This window comes from Hoplias malabaricus, chromosome 17 (genome assembly GCF_029633855.1).
Source record: "Hoplias malabaricus isolate fHopMal1 chromosome 17, fHopMal1.hap1, whole genome shotgun sequence".
Lineage (NCBI taxonomy): Eukaryota > Metazoa > Chordata > Actinopteri > Characiformes > Erythrinidae > Hoplias > Hoplias malabaricus.
Window position 1 is genome coordinate 22,287,161 of NC_089816.1, and position 18,544 is coordinate 22,305,704.

The 18,544-nt window shown below is 41.4% G+C and overlaps 1 protein-coding gene across 1 annotated transcript; it reads left to right on the forward strand.

The window, feature by feature from the left end:
* Window positions 1–7,075: 7,075 nt before the first annotated feature.
* chrnb5b (cholinergic receptor, nicotinic, beta 5b) lies at window positions 7,076–18,004 on the forward strand. The gene is made up of 6 exons (XM_066648818.1): window positions 7,076–7,219; window positions 14,588–14,733; window positions 15,298–15,342; window positions 15,442–15,551; window positions 16,365–17,328; window positions 17,855–18,004. The coding sequence occupies exons 1-6, from the start codon at window positions 7,159–7,161 to the stop codon at window positions 18,002–18,004; spliced, it is 1,476 nt and encodes a 491-aa protein (XP_066504915.1). The 5' UTR covers window positions 7,076–7,158.
* Window positions 18,005–18,544: the final 540 nt, after the last annotated feature.

Genomic DNA, 18,544 nt, shown 5'->3' on the forward strand with positions numbered 1-18,544 from the left:
ATGAGCTTCTCATGATATGTGTTTTATAAAATAAATAAATGTATAGTTTGTAAGAAGTAAACTGTGTTCTGGTCTTTTACGTTGTCTGAAGTGTGAAACTAGATAATGGAGTTAAGAATGAAGTAAGCAGTCAGTGCTTTAACTCTTTGAAACTGCAGAGTAACAAAACTAAAAACAATCTCAAGACATGCGTTCAGGCAGCTAGACTTTGTGATGTCATAAACCTCAAGAAATTGTTTCTTGGAAATAACCTGTACATCTGTAATTCTGGTGAGTTTCGTAGCAAAGGATATGATGTGTTTAAGTAAATGAAACCAAATACCATTACAATAGTCAATATATTTCTCCCCTGTTGACTGTAATAATATAGTTATCTTTTTTAGGGTATAATTACTGAATGGCGGAATAAAACAAATCAAAGGTTTTGCTTTTACTGCAAATAAAATTTAATTTTAAGCATCGTACTCACTGAACTGAGCTTCTGCACAGAAGAAAAACTATATATACAATAAGATACATGAAATGTGTAAATGTACAAACTGGGAATGAACGAAGAATCAATTGTAAAAGTCACCACTACAAAAAAAGTGTAATGTGGTCTCAATGGAACTATCGAAAAGAACAAATTTACACAAGGATTACAAAAAAATATCTGCAGCTCCAAAATAACCCACAGCGTGATTAATGGACCTCTATAAAAATGGTGTAGGGAGCATGAACAGCACAAATGTTTAGAAACAGGCTTGGCTTAAGATGATGTAGTGTTTCAAAAAAGACAATGCACACTGTGCAATGGTACTGCTTACAGACCGGGTAACTATGGGACACAAACACCTCAGTCTCATGCGTGCTTAAACAGGAAAAAGAATACAGCCTGTTAACACAGCAAATGTAATGTTTTTATCACACACTTCACAAAACAAGCACTTGAATGGTATAAACAAGTTCCAGCAGTACGTCCACCAGAAACAATATGAGGAATGCCTTGCCTAGATTTTACAGGTAGCTGGACTTAAAATAGCTTTGCAAGACGAGCCAATGATGAGCAATCATGTCTTTTAAAATCTTCAAAAGACAATCATAGTTAAAAATGAATTGATTTAGTCAGAAGTGCTATTCAAAAAAAAAAAAAAAAAAAAAGAGTATCCCTCATATTACTGGAAGCCTACCGTTGAATCAAGTTTCTTGTGCACCATTGAAATATCTTGTTCAAAGAGATCTACCTTAAATGGCACAATATTTTAAACACATTCATAAGTGGGAGACCATTTCATACCTTTCCCAGTCTTTGAGAATAAGCTTGACTTACAAAAAACATGTGTTATGAAAGGAATGTCACTACATCCACTCTATTCAAAGCCACTACAATCAAAGTGTGGGTTAAATGTGTCAGATGGTGTTAAAACTATTTTTTTTCCCGCTGAAATTCCATACACTGAAGTTTGGCACCACAAAGACATGTTTCTAAGTGGCCAATGAATAGAGCTTACAAGGGCAGGGTATTTCTTGGGAGCTATCGTAAATGTGCTGTTGTAAAAACTTATGAATATGTGCTTGTAATTGTATGCGCCTGCCTGGAGACCCTGTGCATGCTTTATGGGGAATTAAAAAAAAAGTTGTAGATTGCATGATCATGTGCAGGTGACCTGAGGGGAGCAGAAGGTGGACACAGATGTCAGAAGCCTGATGGAGTAAGAATGTTCATGTCTCTGTGTTTCAGTTTGTGGGGGGCTGATTTTTTCCCCTCCACACTGGCTACTTCCACCTTGGCAGACTTGAAGTTGGCTGGATCTTCTACGGTGAGATTTACTTGGGTCTTAATGCCATCCAAAGTAGTTGACTTCTGAACACCGAAATACGAATGCAGACTGAAACCCCCTGAAAACAAACATGACTTTAGAACTCACAGCTGAGGTCCAGCCGTTTGAAGTTTATCACCCATCAGGGGTCAAGATCAGTACACAAATCACTTTTTTGTTTGTCATGTAAAGAGAAGTAACTGTCAAGTCCCCTAGCAAAGTAACACCTTTAAATACATATTTAAATACACACAAGGCATGCTAGGTATTGTTGTGTATTAAGACAAATCTCTTAAACTAATGAGAAATGCAAGAATACTCACAATACACAACGCAGTATTACACCAAATGCCAGAGACAAATTTTAGTTGCATATAAAACGCTAATCAATATAGAACTCACCAGTATTGTTGGAGTCCGACCCTGGGTCTGTGGGGGATTTCTGCACAACAGGACGCATCCCAAAGAGACTCCATCTATCTGATCCACGTCCTCCTCCTCCTTCATTGCCACCCATGATGCTTTAGTCAAAACTTCTGAAGTTGGTTAAAATTTAACACAGGATCCCGGAAAAAGACCCTGTCAGAAACAGAAATACAAAAATGAATAATCTGAAAGCACACTGACTTAAGACTAACTGAAGCACTCAAACCACAGAAACATACATTTCTGAAATATGCGTTAATCAAACAAACAAGGACGGTCTCACCTGGGACTGAACCTTTGGAGAAATATGGGGATGAGAGAGAGGTGAAAGTTGCTGATGTTGAAAGCCAGTCCTCAAAGTCCCCAATGAGCATTTTCAACTTCTACAAGCAGAAAAGAGAAGCATCATCATATCTATCCACAAGAAATGACACTAGTCGATACATCCAATAATCCTACCTATGTTTCCTTGTTTAGTTTTAATATGTTATGTACGTTGATAATGGTGAGCTAGTGGTGAATCCGGGGTATATTTTGAAATCCACTTTTAATATTTTAAAAATATTGAAGAAAACTTCTCTGAACAACTGCAATGTTTTAAATCAATTTAACCAGTGCTTCACAGCTGCCCCATTGGAAAGTCTTCAACCAGTACCCACAATATAAAAATATCCATACTGGTCACCAGTCATTACACTCTTCAGACGTCTGGTTCCTATCACCACCGTTGTGAAAACCTCTGCCTCAGTAGACTTCACTACAACATTAAGAGCACAGAGTGACTTTAACGTTATGCAGACCTGGAATTACAATAGCCCAGCAAATGGAGACTTTATAAGAACAAAAACAGCATATAGATATGACGTTAGGCGTTTTAAGGCTAATCTGTGGTTGTCTAACCATTTAAAACGGCGACTAACATTTTCTCCAGTGTTATCTCTGTCTCCCTCTCTGCCTGCTCACAGCAAACAGAGACAAGGCTACTGCTATCATTATCTGACAGACACCACTCACGGAAACGTTAAATAATGAAGCACAAGACAGTTCGGTATTTTTAACAGTTATCCCTGTCCGTGTGTGTGTTGTTTTCGTTCTGAGACCAGTCCCAGGCCGCATCGGCAGCGCAGTGTGCACAGTAAACAAGGGCCGAGCAGAATGTTCAAGAAGCTCCGCTTTACCTTTTCAACTGCAGGTTTCTCTCAGTTTCCGCCCCGAACGGATCTTTTATTCTGTCCATGCTGAGGATTAAGGCCGTTATGTGGTCAGCTGCGGGTCTCTGCTAGTCTTAATAGCGATGTTTAAAGATTTTTTTGTTATTTTTCCCTTAGAAAATCCGCCAAGAACTCACCGCAGTACAAACTACAAACTGGCTCAAACTAGTTCACCTCCTCCTGTGAGTCCCCTCCATTTCAAAGTAAAAGTCTCTTTCATATTTCACAGTCCTGTTTACTAGCATTTACCAACTTTATTTAAAATCTATTAGTTAAAATATTTGCTTTAGAATTTTTATTTGGTTTTATTTAATATGATATGTAATATGTGAGGATGGTTTAATAAAATGTGAAAATAAGATATTTAATTTGTGGGAATATAAGCAGTGAGATATTTAAATATCGTTTCCCCAGGCTTTAATATCTCGTTCTCACACCTTAATAATATGTGCGCACACCTTAATTTTTTTATAATTGTGTAATGTGCTCAAATTTTTATAGAGATAAGAATTGTGGGAGGACGAGATATTTGTTACTTTTGATGAACGCATAAAATCAACAGCAGGGGGAGTATTATTCAGTAAAAGTGACGGGGTTGTTCGTGACCACTGCAGATTCTCAAAGCCAACATTGGAGGAACTGGGACGCGAGAGGCAGCTTTTGAATCTGTGCCCCTACAGACACATAAACTAATGCTTTGAAGCTCTTAGTCACAAATTTAAATGGGGGTTTTGTGCTCACACAAGTTTCAGATAGATTTCATCCCATCTTTGGACATTATATCATCTTCAGAGCACACAGGGACACGAGTAACTTGGCCTAACTAGGCTTGATTTAATGATAGGCATCTGTGCATACACAGACAGGTTTTATTAATTATCATAAGATAATACCACTTAAAACCACGTTTTTAAAGTTTACACAAAGGAAAGAAGTAATACAGCTTATCCACGGATTGCTCTGTGTGTGAAAGAATGTGTAACACTCAAAACGTGGATACTGTGAAAAGGAAATGGGCAAAAAGATGGTGTTAAACACTGGAACTGTCTGAGATGTGGAGTGGTAGATGCTATTGCCTGATTCTGATACTGAAAATGTAAGTCTAGGTTATAATTATAGAAAACACATACTTGGTTTGGAGGCCTGACCCCCTCTGATTCACTGACATCTGCTTAGATTTACTGACAAACAGATGAGAGACGCAGGTATATTCAATTCAGAAATATCAGGGTTTTACAGCTGTTTAATATCTGTCTAGCTGTTTTTGCCTCTCAAAAATAAAAGACCAGAACTAAAACAGAGCCCAAAATGATACAGTTTGCGTCTCAAATATGACATTCTGAGTCTCGGAATATTAGCAACATAGACCCACCAAAAGGAATATAATCACCTTACTCTGTAATTACTGTAATTACTGTACAATTCAATATTTAAATATTTACAAACTAATTAGAGTATATTTATGGTGATAAATTTGCATCTCATTTAAGCATATATATTTTAGGTTCATACAACACCCCATAGTTGTGGAAACCTCTTATACTTGAGTGTGTGTCATATGAAGTGATGTGAGCGTTGAGTGCAAGGAGCTGACTTATTAAACACAACATTGTGAGTGACATTGTGTGTGTGAGTGCATCTACCAGTCAAACAAAATCAAATTAACAGCCATCTACTAACACTGGGGGCTATTACCCTCAGGTCAGCGAAGAGAGTGAGCGAATGTGCAGGGAGAAAAGAGAGAGAGAGAGAGAGAGAGAGAGTGAGAGAGAGAGAAAGAGAGAGAGAGAGAGAGAGAGAGAGAGAGAGAGAGAACACCAAGCTTCAGTAATCCATAAAGCACTTTGTTCAGAAACCGAGCTTAGAGCTGAATCTCCCCCCCCCCCCCCCCCCCCCCCACACACACACACACACAGAGAGAGAGACAGGTTTGTTTTCATTCATTATGGGGCCATTAGATAGCCTTCCCACAACCTCTCTGCCCCTCTCTCTCTCTCTCTCTCTCTCTCTCTCTCTCTCTCTCAGAGCTGGAATGCTCCCCCCATGGATCCAGCAGTGGGGGATTAACTTCTGTGCGAGTTTGGCCTGTAGCTGGTTAATTAAGTCCATTGAAAGTTAATTAAACAACACTTGTGCTCTCCAAATATTTAAGTGCCCCTTGAAATGGCTTTTTTATTTTTTTTTATTATTAATTACAGTAAAGCACTGTTCACTCTGACCTTACTCTCTCCTTGACCGACTTTAGGGGCCTGTTAGGAGCTCTACTTTTATTCTAACCCCTAATATATTTATTCTAACCCCTAATATCTTTATTCTAACCCCTAATAACTTTAATAATTTTCAAGACTACTTTTGGCAGTTATTCTATATGTAGCTCAATAACAAACCTGCAGAACATTGTAATAAACATAAGCAGTGCATTTCACTGTTGTTTTGAATCAACACTTTCCTCGTGTGCAGTTTTACACACAGTAATTCATCATCTCCTGCTCCACCCAGTTAGCTTTAAACTGAACTTACTCATCACACAGATGCTGCCACCAACTCTGGGAGGGTGAGGACATACACGTGCTCTCTTTGAGACTCGGGATGTCAACCGCATCCTACCTTTCACTCTGATGCTAAGGTAATATCACTGAACAGAACAGTGCACCAACTGCCCAGGTCTGTCACATCAGCTGACAGATGCCTGTGAGGGATGGCACCATGCTGCATTATAAGAGGAGGGGGCGGCATACAACTGATTATTGCAATATTGTTTATTTCAATAATAAAGAACCCTGTGTATGTGCAGAGGGTGAAATCGGTGAAGGAAATCAATGTCCTAAGAGAATAATTTCTAAAGCATTAAAAAGAGTCTAAATGTAACTCACAAAGATCTGTGATTATTGTGCAATTAGCCCCAACCTATATTTCCCCCTCTGCCACTTGCCTGCAGCTCAAAAGCCTTTGCCCGCAAGCTGACAAGATTTGTTTGTTAGGTTTATGATGTAAGAAACCCTGTCTTTCTGAATCCATGTCTTTGAAGCTGTGTTTGGAACACTGCAGTTTCAAAGTGGAAATGCTCAGCCATGGTGCAGATGGCTTCTTCACTCTCCTATTGTATAAAGAACACACACACACACACACACACACACACACACACACACACTAACATGGTTAAACACTTGCTCTTCACTGGAGGGGATGTTTAATATGAAGAAGATCCTGTGACTGTGACTCAGTGTAGGACACGGCTCCTGAATCCCCCTCAGCCTCGTCCCTCTCTGACCCAACCAGGTCACGCACTAGCTAGTGATCCACTACTTAGTGGACTAGGACTCCACTTGGAACGCGCCCCGTGCCCGAGTGGCCCCGCGACGCAGCGCGCGCGCCGAGCTTCCTTCAGTCAGAGCGCGAGCTCCGGGGGCAGCATGACGCGCGCGCGCTCCGGACACTGCGCTTCTGGGGCGCGTTAACACTGCGTTTATTCTACACGCGATAAACGACTGCGGCGACCACTTTAAAGCTTTGGTTGGCGGCGTCGTATTTTTGCGCGCACGGGATGAAGAGGAGAGCAGGGAGCGCGAGGACGGAGCGGATGGAGGGAGCAGGACCGACGGAGGGCTGAGGGAGAGAAAGAGATAGTGGGAGAGAGATAGAGAGAAAGAGACAACGAAACAGACGCAAAGAAGGAGAGAGAGGGAGAGAGAGAGAGCTGTTTACCACTCTCGCCTGCTTTGATGTGGCTGATGGCGGCTCGCGCCTCTCCGGGACTGGCGCTGCTCGCGCTCACCGTGGGGGGTAAGTGAGGGTCTGTGATGCTTTCAAAGTTTATTCACGAACTTTAAACAGTATTTTATACGTCTAAACACCTATAGAGGTGCATTCATTAGCAGGAGATGAAGTGCAGAAGATTGGGGTTTGGGACGCAGCCTTAGTCTCGTGCTGAAAACGACACCCACATTGTTGGGTTCACTGCACGTGCTTGAGTAACCCTGGTCAAATTTCATGTTTTATTGATTCTTTTCTTTTACAGTGAGCACACATCATATGACAATGTCCTGCAAATGTCACTGACATGTTTTTATTTGTTTTGAATTAAAATAAAACAACAACAAAACAAATAGCTAAACATAATATGCGCCATAAATTTAGCATTGGCCACGTTTTATGAGTTTTAAAGTGACCTCCCTGTTTCTACACTCATTCATTATATCAGCTCCACTGCCCACTGTAGTCCATTTGTTGCACTGCATGATTTGCTAGCCCCTTTCAACCAGACTTTCAATGGTCAGGACCCCTTCACAGAGCAGGTATGATCTGGATTTTGCATCATTCTTGGCACTGCAGTGTGTTAGTGTGTGTTGCGCACGTACAAGTGGATCAGACACAGCAGTGCTATTGGAGCTTTTAACATTGTGTCCACTCCCCATCCACTGTCCATTGTTGGACACACCTACCTCATTGGTCCTCCCTGTAGATGTAAAGTCAGAGACAGTGTCTCATCTGTTGCTACACAGTTTATGTTGGTCGTCTTCTAGCCCTTCATCAGTGCTCACAGACTGTCTGACAGATCTGAGTAAAGGATGAGTTTCATTTCCTAATGATCAACACAGCTGCTGTCCACAAGAGGCCTTTCAGTGACCTCACCTCATTCACCTCGCCATGACCAGTACACTCTGGGGACAGAGTGTTTCAGACTGACCTCAGCTTATGGCAGGAAGAATACGCAGTGGACATGTCTGGTGAATAAAGTGATTTATAAAGCATTACCTCATTACTGAGGCTCTAAAGTATTGCTATGATATGAAACCTTTTGGGGCTGTGTGAAGGCTGGACAATTTGGAGAAATGTTTGCGATTGCAATAATTCTGACCAATATACAATTGCTGCCCAATGAAAAACATGTATCTGTACATCATTTGAACACAGCAGCTGTGAAAAGTTCTTGATTAATGGACCAATAGAAATGCTCCAAAATTGCTTGGAAAATTTATATCCTTCTCTTGTAGAGTTGCAATTTGTGAGATACATGTTTTTTATTGGACAGCAATGATACACAACTGGGATTATAAAATTTAGTTGCATAATATATACATTTTTGTATATATTAATAAAGTCCAGGCCTGTTTTGTTAATTGTATAGTGGTTGTGATGTCATAGCACATGGATATTTGGTTGCTTCTGATTGGTTGAACTCATGTAGATGATGTAGATACTAGCAAATTGTAGTTCTTGAAAAACCGAAAAGCAGTTGCAAAATAAATACAATTAATCTTTCAGTCAGGGACAATGTGTGTGTGTGTGTTTACATGGTAGAAGGTTACATGGACGATAATATATGGTTCAGATTTGTCAAGTCATGGCACAATTGTAGATGGACGTACCATATGGAGTTATTATTAAATTATTAATGTACAGTGTTTATATGTGTTTGGGTCTTAAGGCGTGATGAACAGCTTTTTTAACAAACACACACACACACACACACACACACACACACACACAGGGTTGTAAACTATAACAACCTGAAAACTAGGCATAGCATTTTTCCCATTGCTATATTATAAGGCCCTTAATTTGTCATCTATTAACATGATGTAATTTATTCTAATTTGTTAACGCCCAAGGGAGACTAGATCCATATGTTCAGACCTACACTCAATGCACTAGTAAATTATACACCACTTGATACTGATAATATTAGGACTTCCGCTGAGGAGAAAACGTCTCTCGATTACTGAAAGGTTGGCTGTTGGTCAGTCATTTGCTCATGGACGTATCAATAATATAGAGCATGTTAATCATGTGGTCTGAAAGAGAAGGGTGTCTCCATGACAGCTCGTCTTGCTCAGCAAGACTCTAAGACTCAGCATGTTCTCTGCCTGTTTGAATGTTGGGTGAAGGGTAGTGCAGATCCGTCTCGAGGCTTTTTATATCTTATGTAAGCAGGAGTGACCACTGGTGGTGCCCCTGTAGATGGTCCATCCATCCATACTGACTAGAGGAATGGTCAAAGGTCTACGAAGTATACTTTACTAGAGTAATGAGCAGGACTCCAAATCCCTTGGGGTGCTGGACCATGCAACATGTATGTTCAGTTGTGTGCTAAAGACAGTTGACTCATGACTCTGAAGTGTGAATGCTCATATGACTGTGAATGATATCTGAACAGGAAGTAACTCCATATTTTCACTGATAATTGCAGATATGAACTTTCTTTCCCCTGTGACCCTTTGTACAGAAACCCCTGCCTTAAACTGAAGGCTGTTAAATATTGAAATATATTTGGATTAGAATAAATTAATTTGAGCAGCAAGAATTAATTAATTAATTAATTAGATAATTAATTAATGGGGAACACTCTAAAAAGGTTTGTGTATTAAGACAACTGATTATATTCAAATGAACTTCCCTACTATTACTTAGCTGTTTTTATAATGTCTCTCAACTCAAGTAAAACAAAAGACATGTCTGAACTGTAAAACCTGACAGAGGTTCTGGCCTATGAAGTACAGAGAAGAACTTGGTGCACTCTGTTGGCCAGTTACACAATTTGTAGCCCTTACTTCAACCTGGAGCTGTTAGAGACAGTGTTTTCTGAGGACGGCTCTTTCTCAGCTTGCTTAGTTCTTGCCTCGACCCAGAGCCATTTAAAAGAGTGTTTTCTGCAACAGGGCTCTTTCACAGCTGTCTTTGCTGGTGTGGTTATGATTGATAGATGATTAATCAAATAAGGCAGTCAGCTATCACATTTGACTGAAACGCTAATAGTCATGGTGACAATTAACATGGGTGATCAGTCTGTGGTGACACAGAGAAACGTTTTTGACATTTGTTGCTTTATTATGGAGCAGCTCTAACAAACACTTTATCTGTGTGAAGTCATCTGAACAATATCACAGCTCACAGAAACTCTATTTATTAAAGGCACAATATAGTTTTGATGTGCAACATCATGAGTGGCTGGTGTGTAAAGCCTAAACGCTGCAGAGATGTCCATGAACACACTTGGGCAGAGTGTGATGAGCAAGGCACTCTGAAAAAGAGCCATCAGTGGAAACACTCACACTTTTAAGTCTGAGGGCATCACTGAAGAGGTAAAGGACACACACACACACACACATTGCTGGACTGGGGCAGATGCTGATGGACATTGCTGTGTGTATATGTTTTTGATGAACTCCATATGGACAGGCTCCTAATAATTTAGTTGGTGGATATTCCTGCCACTGAAGGCTGAACGTATACATACTGTACATACGGGCTTAGCAATGTCCAGTCAAGCAGCAGAGTGTCCTCTGGTTATTTTCCTGGCTCCCTCCCTCCTTTAAAGGGGAAGTGAGTGGAGCTCAGAATGACCGTGTGCAGTGTGTGGTGGATGGAAACATCTCAGGGTTGCGTTAGCCTGCTGTGTGCTTCCTGGAGTGTCCTCGGAGTTCGGCTGTGTGTCGGCTGTTCGTGTGTAAGCACTGTCTGTGCGATGAGGCAGCTTTTATTTTAGTGCAGCTGAATTATTCACTGAGCTGAAGTGCATCAGGGTGGAACAGCTCTGTGCATGCAACTGTGAAAGTGAGAGTGTGTTCTGTTGTCTCCAAGCCCAAGCTCACAGTATGTGTGTGTGTGTGTGTTTATTAGAGTGTGTGTGGCTTTTCTGTGGTTGTGTGCAAATCTGCATGTCCATGTTTTTTTTCTTGTGTGAGTGTGTATGTGTGTGTGGAGATTTCATAAATTCCCCTAAGGCGGGACATGGGCCTTGTCTGGGCGAGTTGATGATTTTGGTGATGCTGGGGGCGTTTCCATGGAAATTAGTCATCTCTACAGAGAGACCCTTCTCCTGGAAATACTCTTATCTGACAGGACTGTGTCTGCGTCCATTCTGCGGCAACTTATGCAACCACTCTGAACATTATACCCTACTTTTGTTCTCCTTGTTCCGGACTCTATTGGAAATATATGAAATATTCAGTCCAATCATTGGTTTGCATTTACCTTCATGCTGTAAGGTATCTCCTGAATTTCAAGTCAGGTCCACCTTAAGTAATGTCCAGTACCTTAAACAGCAAAACTAAGTCGATAATACCAACATATGGAGCAGGAAAAGAACAACATCCTCATCTCTTTTCATGCTTTTAAACATTTGGAGCACCCCTCACCATCCAAACACTGCCAGATACCTTTTCTCTGCCATTCCCGAGTGGCCAATTCCTATTGACAGAGCCAGGGCTGCATACAAACACTGGACCTTTTTCCAGCATGCAAAAAGTCTTTGTAAAATATACATTGTATTGGATAAAAATAATAAACATCAACTTTAAGTACAATTCCTTTTTCAGCACTAGTTTGATTATGATGTTTTTGTCTTTTTCTGTTTCTTTTTTAATGTAAGGGCTTCTTAACAGCTCTACATCCTCTCAGAACCATATCGTCTATTTGTCTTCCCACAGTGGAAGGATGGACACAAACACCTGTCCTCTATATTTTAAGGAAAAAAAAGATCTGGAACTATACAACCACGTCTCCATTAAGAGTGCTTTAAGAACATTTATATTTAAACACAGTCAATGTGGAGGAACATTGGCGGATTATCTCACCGTGAGTGGGAATGCTTATTCATTCCTGACATTAGGGAATGATCAGGCCTGGAGCGGACGTCCTGACACGACCCCATGTGTTTGTGTTTGCTCTTCAGAATCATTCTAGCTCAAACGTGACTGATGAGCAAAGGGTCATGATATGAATGACAAAGAGGGTAATGAAGCTTGACGTTTGCCAGGGAGATTTCTCCTCATCTGAATCAACATGTGTTCTGCCTCTTTAGACCATGAAAATGTATCAGCAGTTTGGATAAGAAGAGCATGGCTTACCTTCCAGGCTGTAATCTACTGTATTTACAGGACGTTTAGGGATTTGTAATCCAGTACAGATATTATTATAACTACGCAGTTACTCTGTAATGATAAAGAAGGTGGATCTAAATTGAAATGTCTCTGACAATCAGATATTTACATGAAAATATCGGATATTGGCACTAGCTCCCAATTCCATATCATTCATTCATTGTCTGTAACCTTTACCCAGTTCAGGGTCGCTGTGGGTCCGGAGCCTACCTGGAATCATTGGGCGCGATTGCGGCACAAACTCTGAAGGGGTGACACACGCTCACACATTCGCCAATCCACCTACCACTGTGTGTTTTTGGATCGTGGGAGGACACCGGAGCACCCGGAGGAAACCCATACGGACACAGGGAGAACACAACACACTTCTCACAGACAGTCACCTGGAGGAAACACACACAGACACAGGGAGAACACACCACACTCCTCACAGACAGTCACCCGGAGGAAACCCATACGGACACAGGGAGAACACACCACACTCCTCACAGACAGTCACCTGGAGGAAACCCACGCAGACACAGGGAGAACACACCACACTCCTCACAGACAGTCACCTGGAGGAAACCCACACAAACACAGGGAGAACACACAAACTCCTCACTCCTCACAGACAGTCACCTGGAGGAAGCCCACACAGACACAGGGAGAACACACAAACTCCTCACTCCTCACAGACAGTCACCTGGAGTGGGACTCGAACCCTCAACCTCCTATTTTAATCAGTACAAAAACATTTTAGGTTTACTTTACCAATAATAATAACAATAATAAATAATAAATAAAACAATAATGTTATAAAAATTATTATTGTTTGTCTGTAAGGAAAGCAACTTATTAAAAAAGAGGTTAAGTTCAATAAAAGAAAAAAAACATAATGAAAAAAGAAGTGTGACAATCCAACTTCGTAAAAGAACAGTGGCAGATACTCCAAGACGCTCAGTAAAACTACCATTTAATTTATTTAGGAAACTGTATAAACTGTACCTATGATTAAGAAAAAAAAAGCAAAAGTTTGTCATATAATACTGACTTTCTTTAGTCTAATAATGTTTACTGCACATTATTGTCTTTTTCTTTTAAGTAATAATTAATTAATTAATTTTTTTTAAGTCATCTTTACTTTCCAACATTTTTTGTATGTGCCTACAACTTTTGCACAGTACTGTATAGTACTATCAATGGGATGATTGTGTAACTGTAGATAGGATGGCTGGCTGGAGGTAGCTATGATGAATGGGTGTGGATGTTTGGATGGTGGATGGCTGGGTGTAAATGGGTTGACTAGATGGATATAGATGGGATGCCTGGGAAAATGTTGGTGGGCTGGCGCAGTGGATCTAAAAGGCTATAGCTGGGAAGAGGAACATGGGATGGCTGGGTGGAAGTTGAGCTGCTGGCTGGTTGGTGGTACATCGTAGAGCTGGGTGGATGCAGATGGGACACTGCAGTGGATGCAGACGAGACACTGCAGTGGACGCAGAAGGGACAGCTGGGTGTTGAACGCTGTGGCAGCACTGAGAGTTCTTCCCCTGTCAGTTTGAATTTGGCTTTCTCCACTTTGCCGTGTCCTTATGGCAACTGTGTTGGACATAATCCACTCTGACTTGCTGTCCTTTAGACACACAGCGACACAGTAACACCAGCAGACTGCACAGGCTTCCTGTCACAAGTCATTAGGACTCTCTCATAGTCTGCCGAGTTCGCCCCTACTGACGGGTCCTGATTATTACTAAATCATCTGGTAAAGCCGAGTTACCCATGTTATGCTAAAACTTAGAGGTGCTGCTATTAATTTTGGGCTTTTTGAAAGTTATATTAATTGCATGATCACCTCATTTCCATCAGCAGAATCTGTGCCAACATTAAACCAGTTTCATTTATTTTGTTATAGCTCCATAATTCCCCACACACTGAGCGTTCAAAGAACTGTGAATCTGAACATAAACATCAAGAGTTAATTTCAGTAAACTGTAGGCAATCGTATTCTAAAAGTGATGCATATTGACTAATGTAGACCTACACAAAGCTGCAAATGAAATATTAGGGTTACTTTAATGCAGTCCTGTGCCAGTCGGCAGCACAACTCTTCCTGTCAATGAAGACAAAAAATATGAAATAAAACAATTACAATAAAAAATGTTTATTAGTACATTATACAGGAGAAAGGTATATATCCTTTCTTATCCTTGTTTATATCCCTAATTTTAAACTTTCTATATCTCTGTGTGTATGTGTGTGTGTCTGTGTCTGTGTGTGTGTGGTGTAGCTGCGTTATGTGCAGAGGTGGAAGAGCGGTTAATTAATTACCTACTCTCTCCTGACCGCTACAACAAGCTGATACGGCCAGCTGTGAACAAGAGTCAGCAGGTGACCATTGCTATCCAAGTGTCCCTCGCTCAGCTCATCAGTGTGGTGAGTCTCTCCTCTCTCTCTCTCTCTCTCTCTCTCTCTCTCTCTCTTTCACACACACACACACACACACACCCAAACCAGATGGGAGTTAGGTTCCACAAAGCAGGATTTCTCAGAAATAGAGTTAAGGATGCTCCAATAGCTCTTTCCTTTTGGATAGCATTGGGTTTGGGCTTAAGTTATCAAGCTAACTGAGAAATTGAGCTTTGTAAAATACCCCTAAGGTCTGATGATAAAGCAAGCAAGCAAGCAAACAAACAAGCAAACAAACAAACAAACAAACGGCTGCAAACCAAATCAAAAATTTGAATCATGCTCTTGTCTCTGTTGGCATTTTTTTCTTAGCCATGCTAGCATATTTGAGGGCTGTGCTAGCATTGTTAGCTACAAGTTAGCCTAATTGTAATTGAACATACATAACCAGGCTTTAGTGACATGATAGCATTAGCTATGTTAGCATCTTGTCTTTTTGAAATAATATGGGGAGTTTATTGTTAAATATGATTTGAAATTTATTTTGTTTGAAAATTTCATGCAAACCATAACAGTCAGACATTTTTTCAGAACGAGAGGGAGCAGATCATGACCACCAACTGCTGGCTCACTCAGGTAAAGCATGTGTTCAGACAAGTGTTAACCTCTTGGATGTGACTGAGTTGTTCTGAGGTGTCCTGAGGTACCGAAATAGACACGGCCTATTTTTTTCAGGTGTGGAACGACTACAGATTGATGTGGGATCCAGAGGAGTATGAAGGGGTCAGAAAAGTCCGCCTCCCATCCCAGCACATATGGCTGCCAGACATTGTACTGTATAATAAGTGAGTATGTTCATATCATTTTAAATCATAATAAAGCGGAGATAAATCTAAAATTACTACAATGTTTTTTGTGATATTTTGTTGTAATATGTTATTTTTGCATTCAGTTGATACTCATTCACCATTAAAAGTTTTTTCTTTTGGTTTCAAAGTCAAAAAAACATACCAACATACTTCAAAAATGTTTTTCCAGGGAGAAATTAAAACCTTCCCTTAACTTTAAAGGATATTCAAAGGAAAATCACCATGTCTAGCGTGACTCAGCGGACCAGAGGACTTGATGATTATCTGGGGAAACACCACTGAGTGTTTGTGCCCAGACGCATTTCCAGAAATGCCTGGGAATGTCAAGTGAGATAAAGCAGGAACCCAGTGTGTGATGTGACCTTCCTAAAGGAGAGTGTGTTCAAGACACTCAGGGATTTCCACAGAGATTAAAGTTACATTAGTGGAGGGGCCGAGCTGGGGACTCTCTCTCAGTGCTGAATTGCAACTCGCTGGCTCTCAGAGTCAGAACCTCAGACTCAGGACAGAGTCAGAGTGGTTCTCAAGTTACATGTCGATCAGTCTGCCAGTTGGACTCAGATGATTTACAGCTTCTGAACTTTCAATTGGATCAAATTAAATTCAGAGCGCTGAGGTTGTTTTGGGAAATGAATAAATTAGACTTTTACAGGAGGTGTGGTAGGCAGTGCTATTGATACTTTAGATATGTTTTAGGTTTTGTGGTAGTGGCATCTCTGAGTCAAAGTATGAGGGGATTTGTAGTACACTGTCTGTTATACTTGACTTCCAAACTGTTTCTGTTTCCAGTGCTGATGGGACGTACGAGGTGTCTTTCTACTCCAACGCTGTTGTGTCCAGCAATGGTGAGGTTGCCTGGTTACCACCAGCCATCTACAAGAGTGCCTGTAAAATTGAGGTGCGGGACTTCCCTTTTGACCAGCAGAACTGCACACTCAAGTTCCGCTCCTGGACTTACGACCACACTGAGATCGATCTGATCTTGCTCTCGGACTTCGCCAGCCGGGATGACTTTAAACCGAGCGGCGAGTGGGACATCGTCTCCCTGCCTGGCCGGAAGAACGAAGACCCTAATGATATCACCTACTTGGACATCACATACGACTTCATCATTAAACGCAAGCCCCTATTCTACACCATCAACCTCATCATCCCTTGTGTTCTCATCACATCTCTGGCCATCCTGGTCTTCTACCTGCCTTCAGACTGCGGTGAGAAGATGACCCTGTGTATCTCCGTTCTTCTAGCCCTTACTGTCTTCCTTCTGCTCATCTCCAAGATTGTTCCACCAACATCTCTGGCAGTTCCCCTCATTGGCAAGTACTTGATGTTCACCATGGTCCTGGTGACCTTCTCGATCGTGACCAGCGTTTGCGTCCTGAATGTCCACCACCGTTCTCCGAGCACGCACACCATGCCCTCATGGGTCAAGCACTTCTTCCTCCACCGACTGCCCACATTCTTATTCATGCGAAGGCCTGGGTCGTCCAACATCCGGGAGAAGTTCCGGCGCAAGCATCAGCAGCGTTCATTCTCGGAGATGCCTAGTAAAGGAGAGCAGGACACTTCGGACTCCACTTTCTTCGTGAACGAGGACTCGGCCAAACACATGAGCTGGAGGAGCGCTGACCTGTCGGACAACTCTGAGCTCCGCAAACGACTATCGGTCAAGTGCTCAGTGGACGCGGAGGAGGCCGTGGAGGGAGTGAAGTACATCGCTGACAAGATGAAGAGCGAGGATGACGATGAAGGGGTGAGCTCTGAATTATTTGTGGCTTTGCTTGTATTGTGCTGTCTCTAATCTACTGTAAATGAGTAGCTACAGAAGATGAGCAGAGTTGTGACTGAATGTCTGCATGTTTAATTATTCATCCAGGCTCAAGCAGTCTGGCTTTGTAAATGTTATAGAGGACTGCACTGCAGTTGCATTAAAAATGTCTAGACCTTTTGATGTGGATGGAAATTATATTATTTTCAAAAGTTTGTATCTGGTTATGTGAAAAGGAGTTCAGAGACTTTGAAACTCTTCGTCTGAACAATGGCTGTTATATTCAGGTTTTTTCTGTCATCGCCCCTATGGGATTTCCAATCTTATGGTAGCACTTGCATGTGAACTTTCCATTGTATTCATGACTTATTCTCCTCATATATTCTATTTCAAGCTCTTATTTATTATTTCTCCTACTGTATACTTTGGTTGCATATACAAAGCAGCAGGACATTACTCCTCTGGAATATTGTATTTAAAAGAAATAAACCTGTGTGTCTCTCATTTGCAGATCATCGAGGACTGGAAATATGTAGCGATGGTAATAGACCGGCTCTTCCTCTGGATCTTTGTATTGGTGTGTGTTGCTGGAACTGTCGGACTCTTCATGCAGCCTCTCTTCAAAAGCTACAACACTCCCGTGGTGGAAAACATGGAGTGACAGACACATGGATACTTACTCACACAAGCAAACCAGCCCCTGTTCATTCCCAGTTCTGAGGTCTACAGTCCGGGCTTCCCTTGAGCTGGAGCTAAAAGGCTTAGTCACTGTTTAAAGAAACCAGTCAGAGAACAGGGATCAAATCACAAGGCCTCGGCGCTGTTCCTACACACTCCACGCTGCACGCTCTGCACATAGATGGCTGGGGAATACACACGGTCAGTCCGGACCAAGGAGGGACTAGAAACCAGCATTGGACATGAGCTCAGTGTTGGGTTCCAACATGTGGATCCAATAAACTCTTGTAAACTACTAAACTAAACTACTGTACATTGAAACTAATTGAACAGCTACTCAGCACACACACACACACATGCCAAACTACACACCAGTCTCATCACTGCCTGCAACACCTGGTCTTTATAATGACTGTAACTCTTTACCTCTACTAACTCAGTTTTACACATTTATTTAAGCATTCATTCAAGTCCGGAGCCTACACAGAGTCACATGGCGATAGGGTACTGGTCTGTCACAGGG

Coding starts and splice junctions, on each gene's coding strand:
- chrnb5b (XM_066648818.1), top strand. CDS start 7,159: ATGTGGCTGATGGCGGCTCGCGCCTCTCCGGGACTGGCGCTGCTCGCG. Junction 7,220..14,587: donor GCTCGCGCTCACCGTGGGGG/GTAAGTGAGGGT, acceptor TGTGTGGTGTAG/CTGCGTTATGTGCAGAGGTG. Junction 15,343..15,441: donor CCAACTGCTGGCTCACTCAG/GTAAAGCATGTG, acceptor TATTTTTTTCAG/GTGTGGAACGACTACAGATT.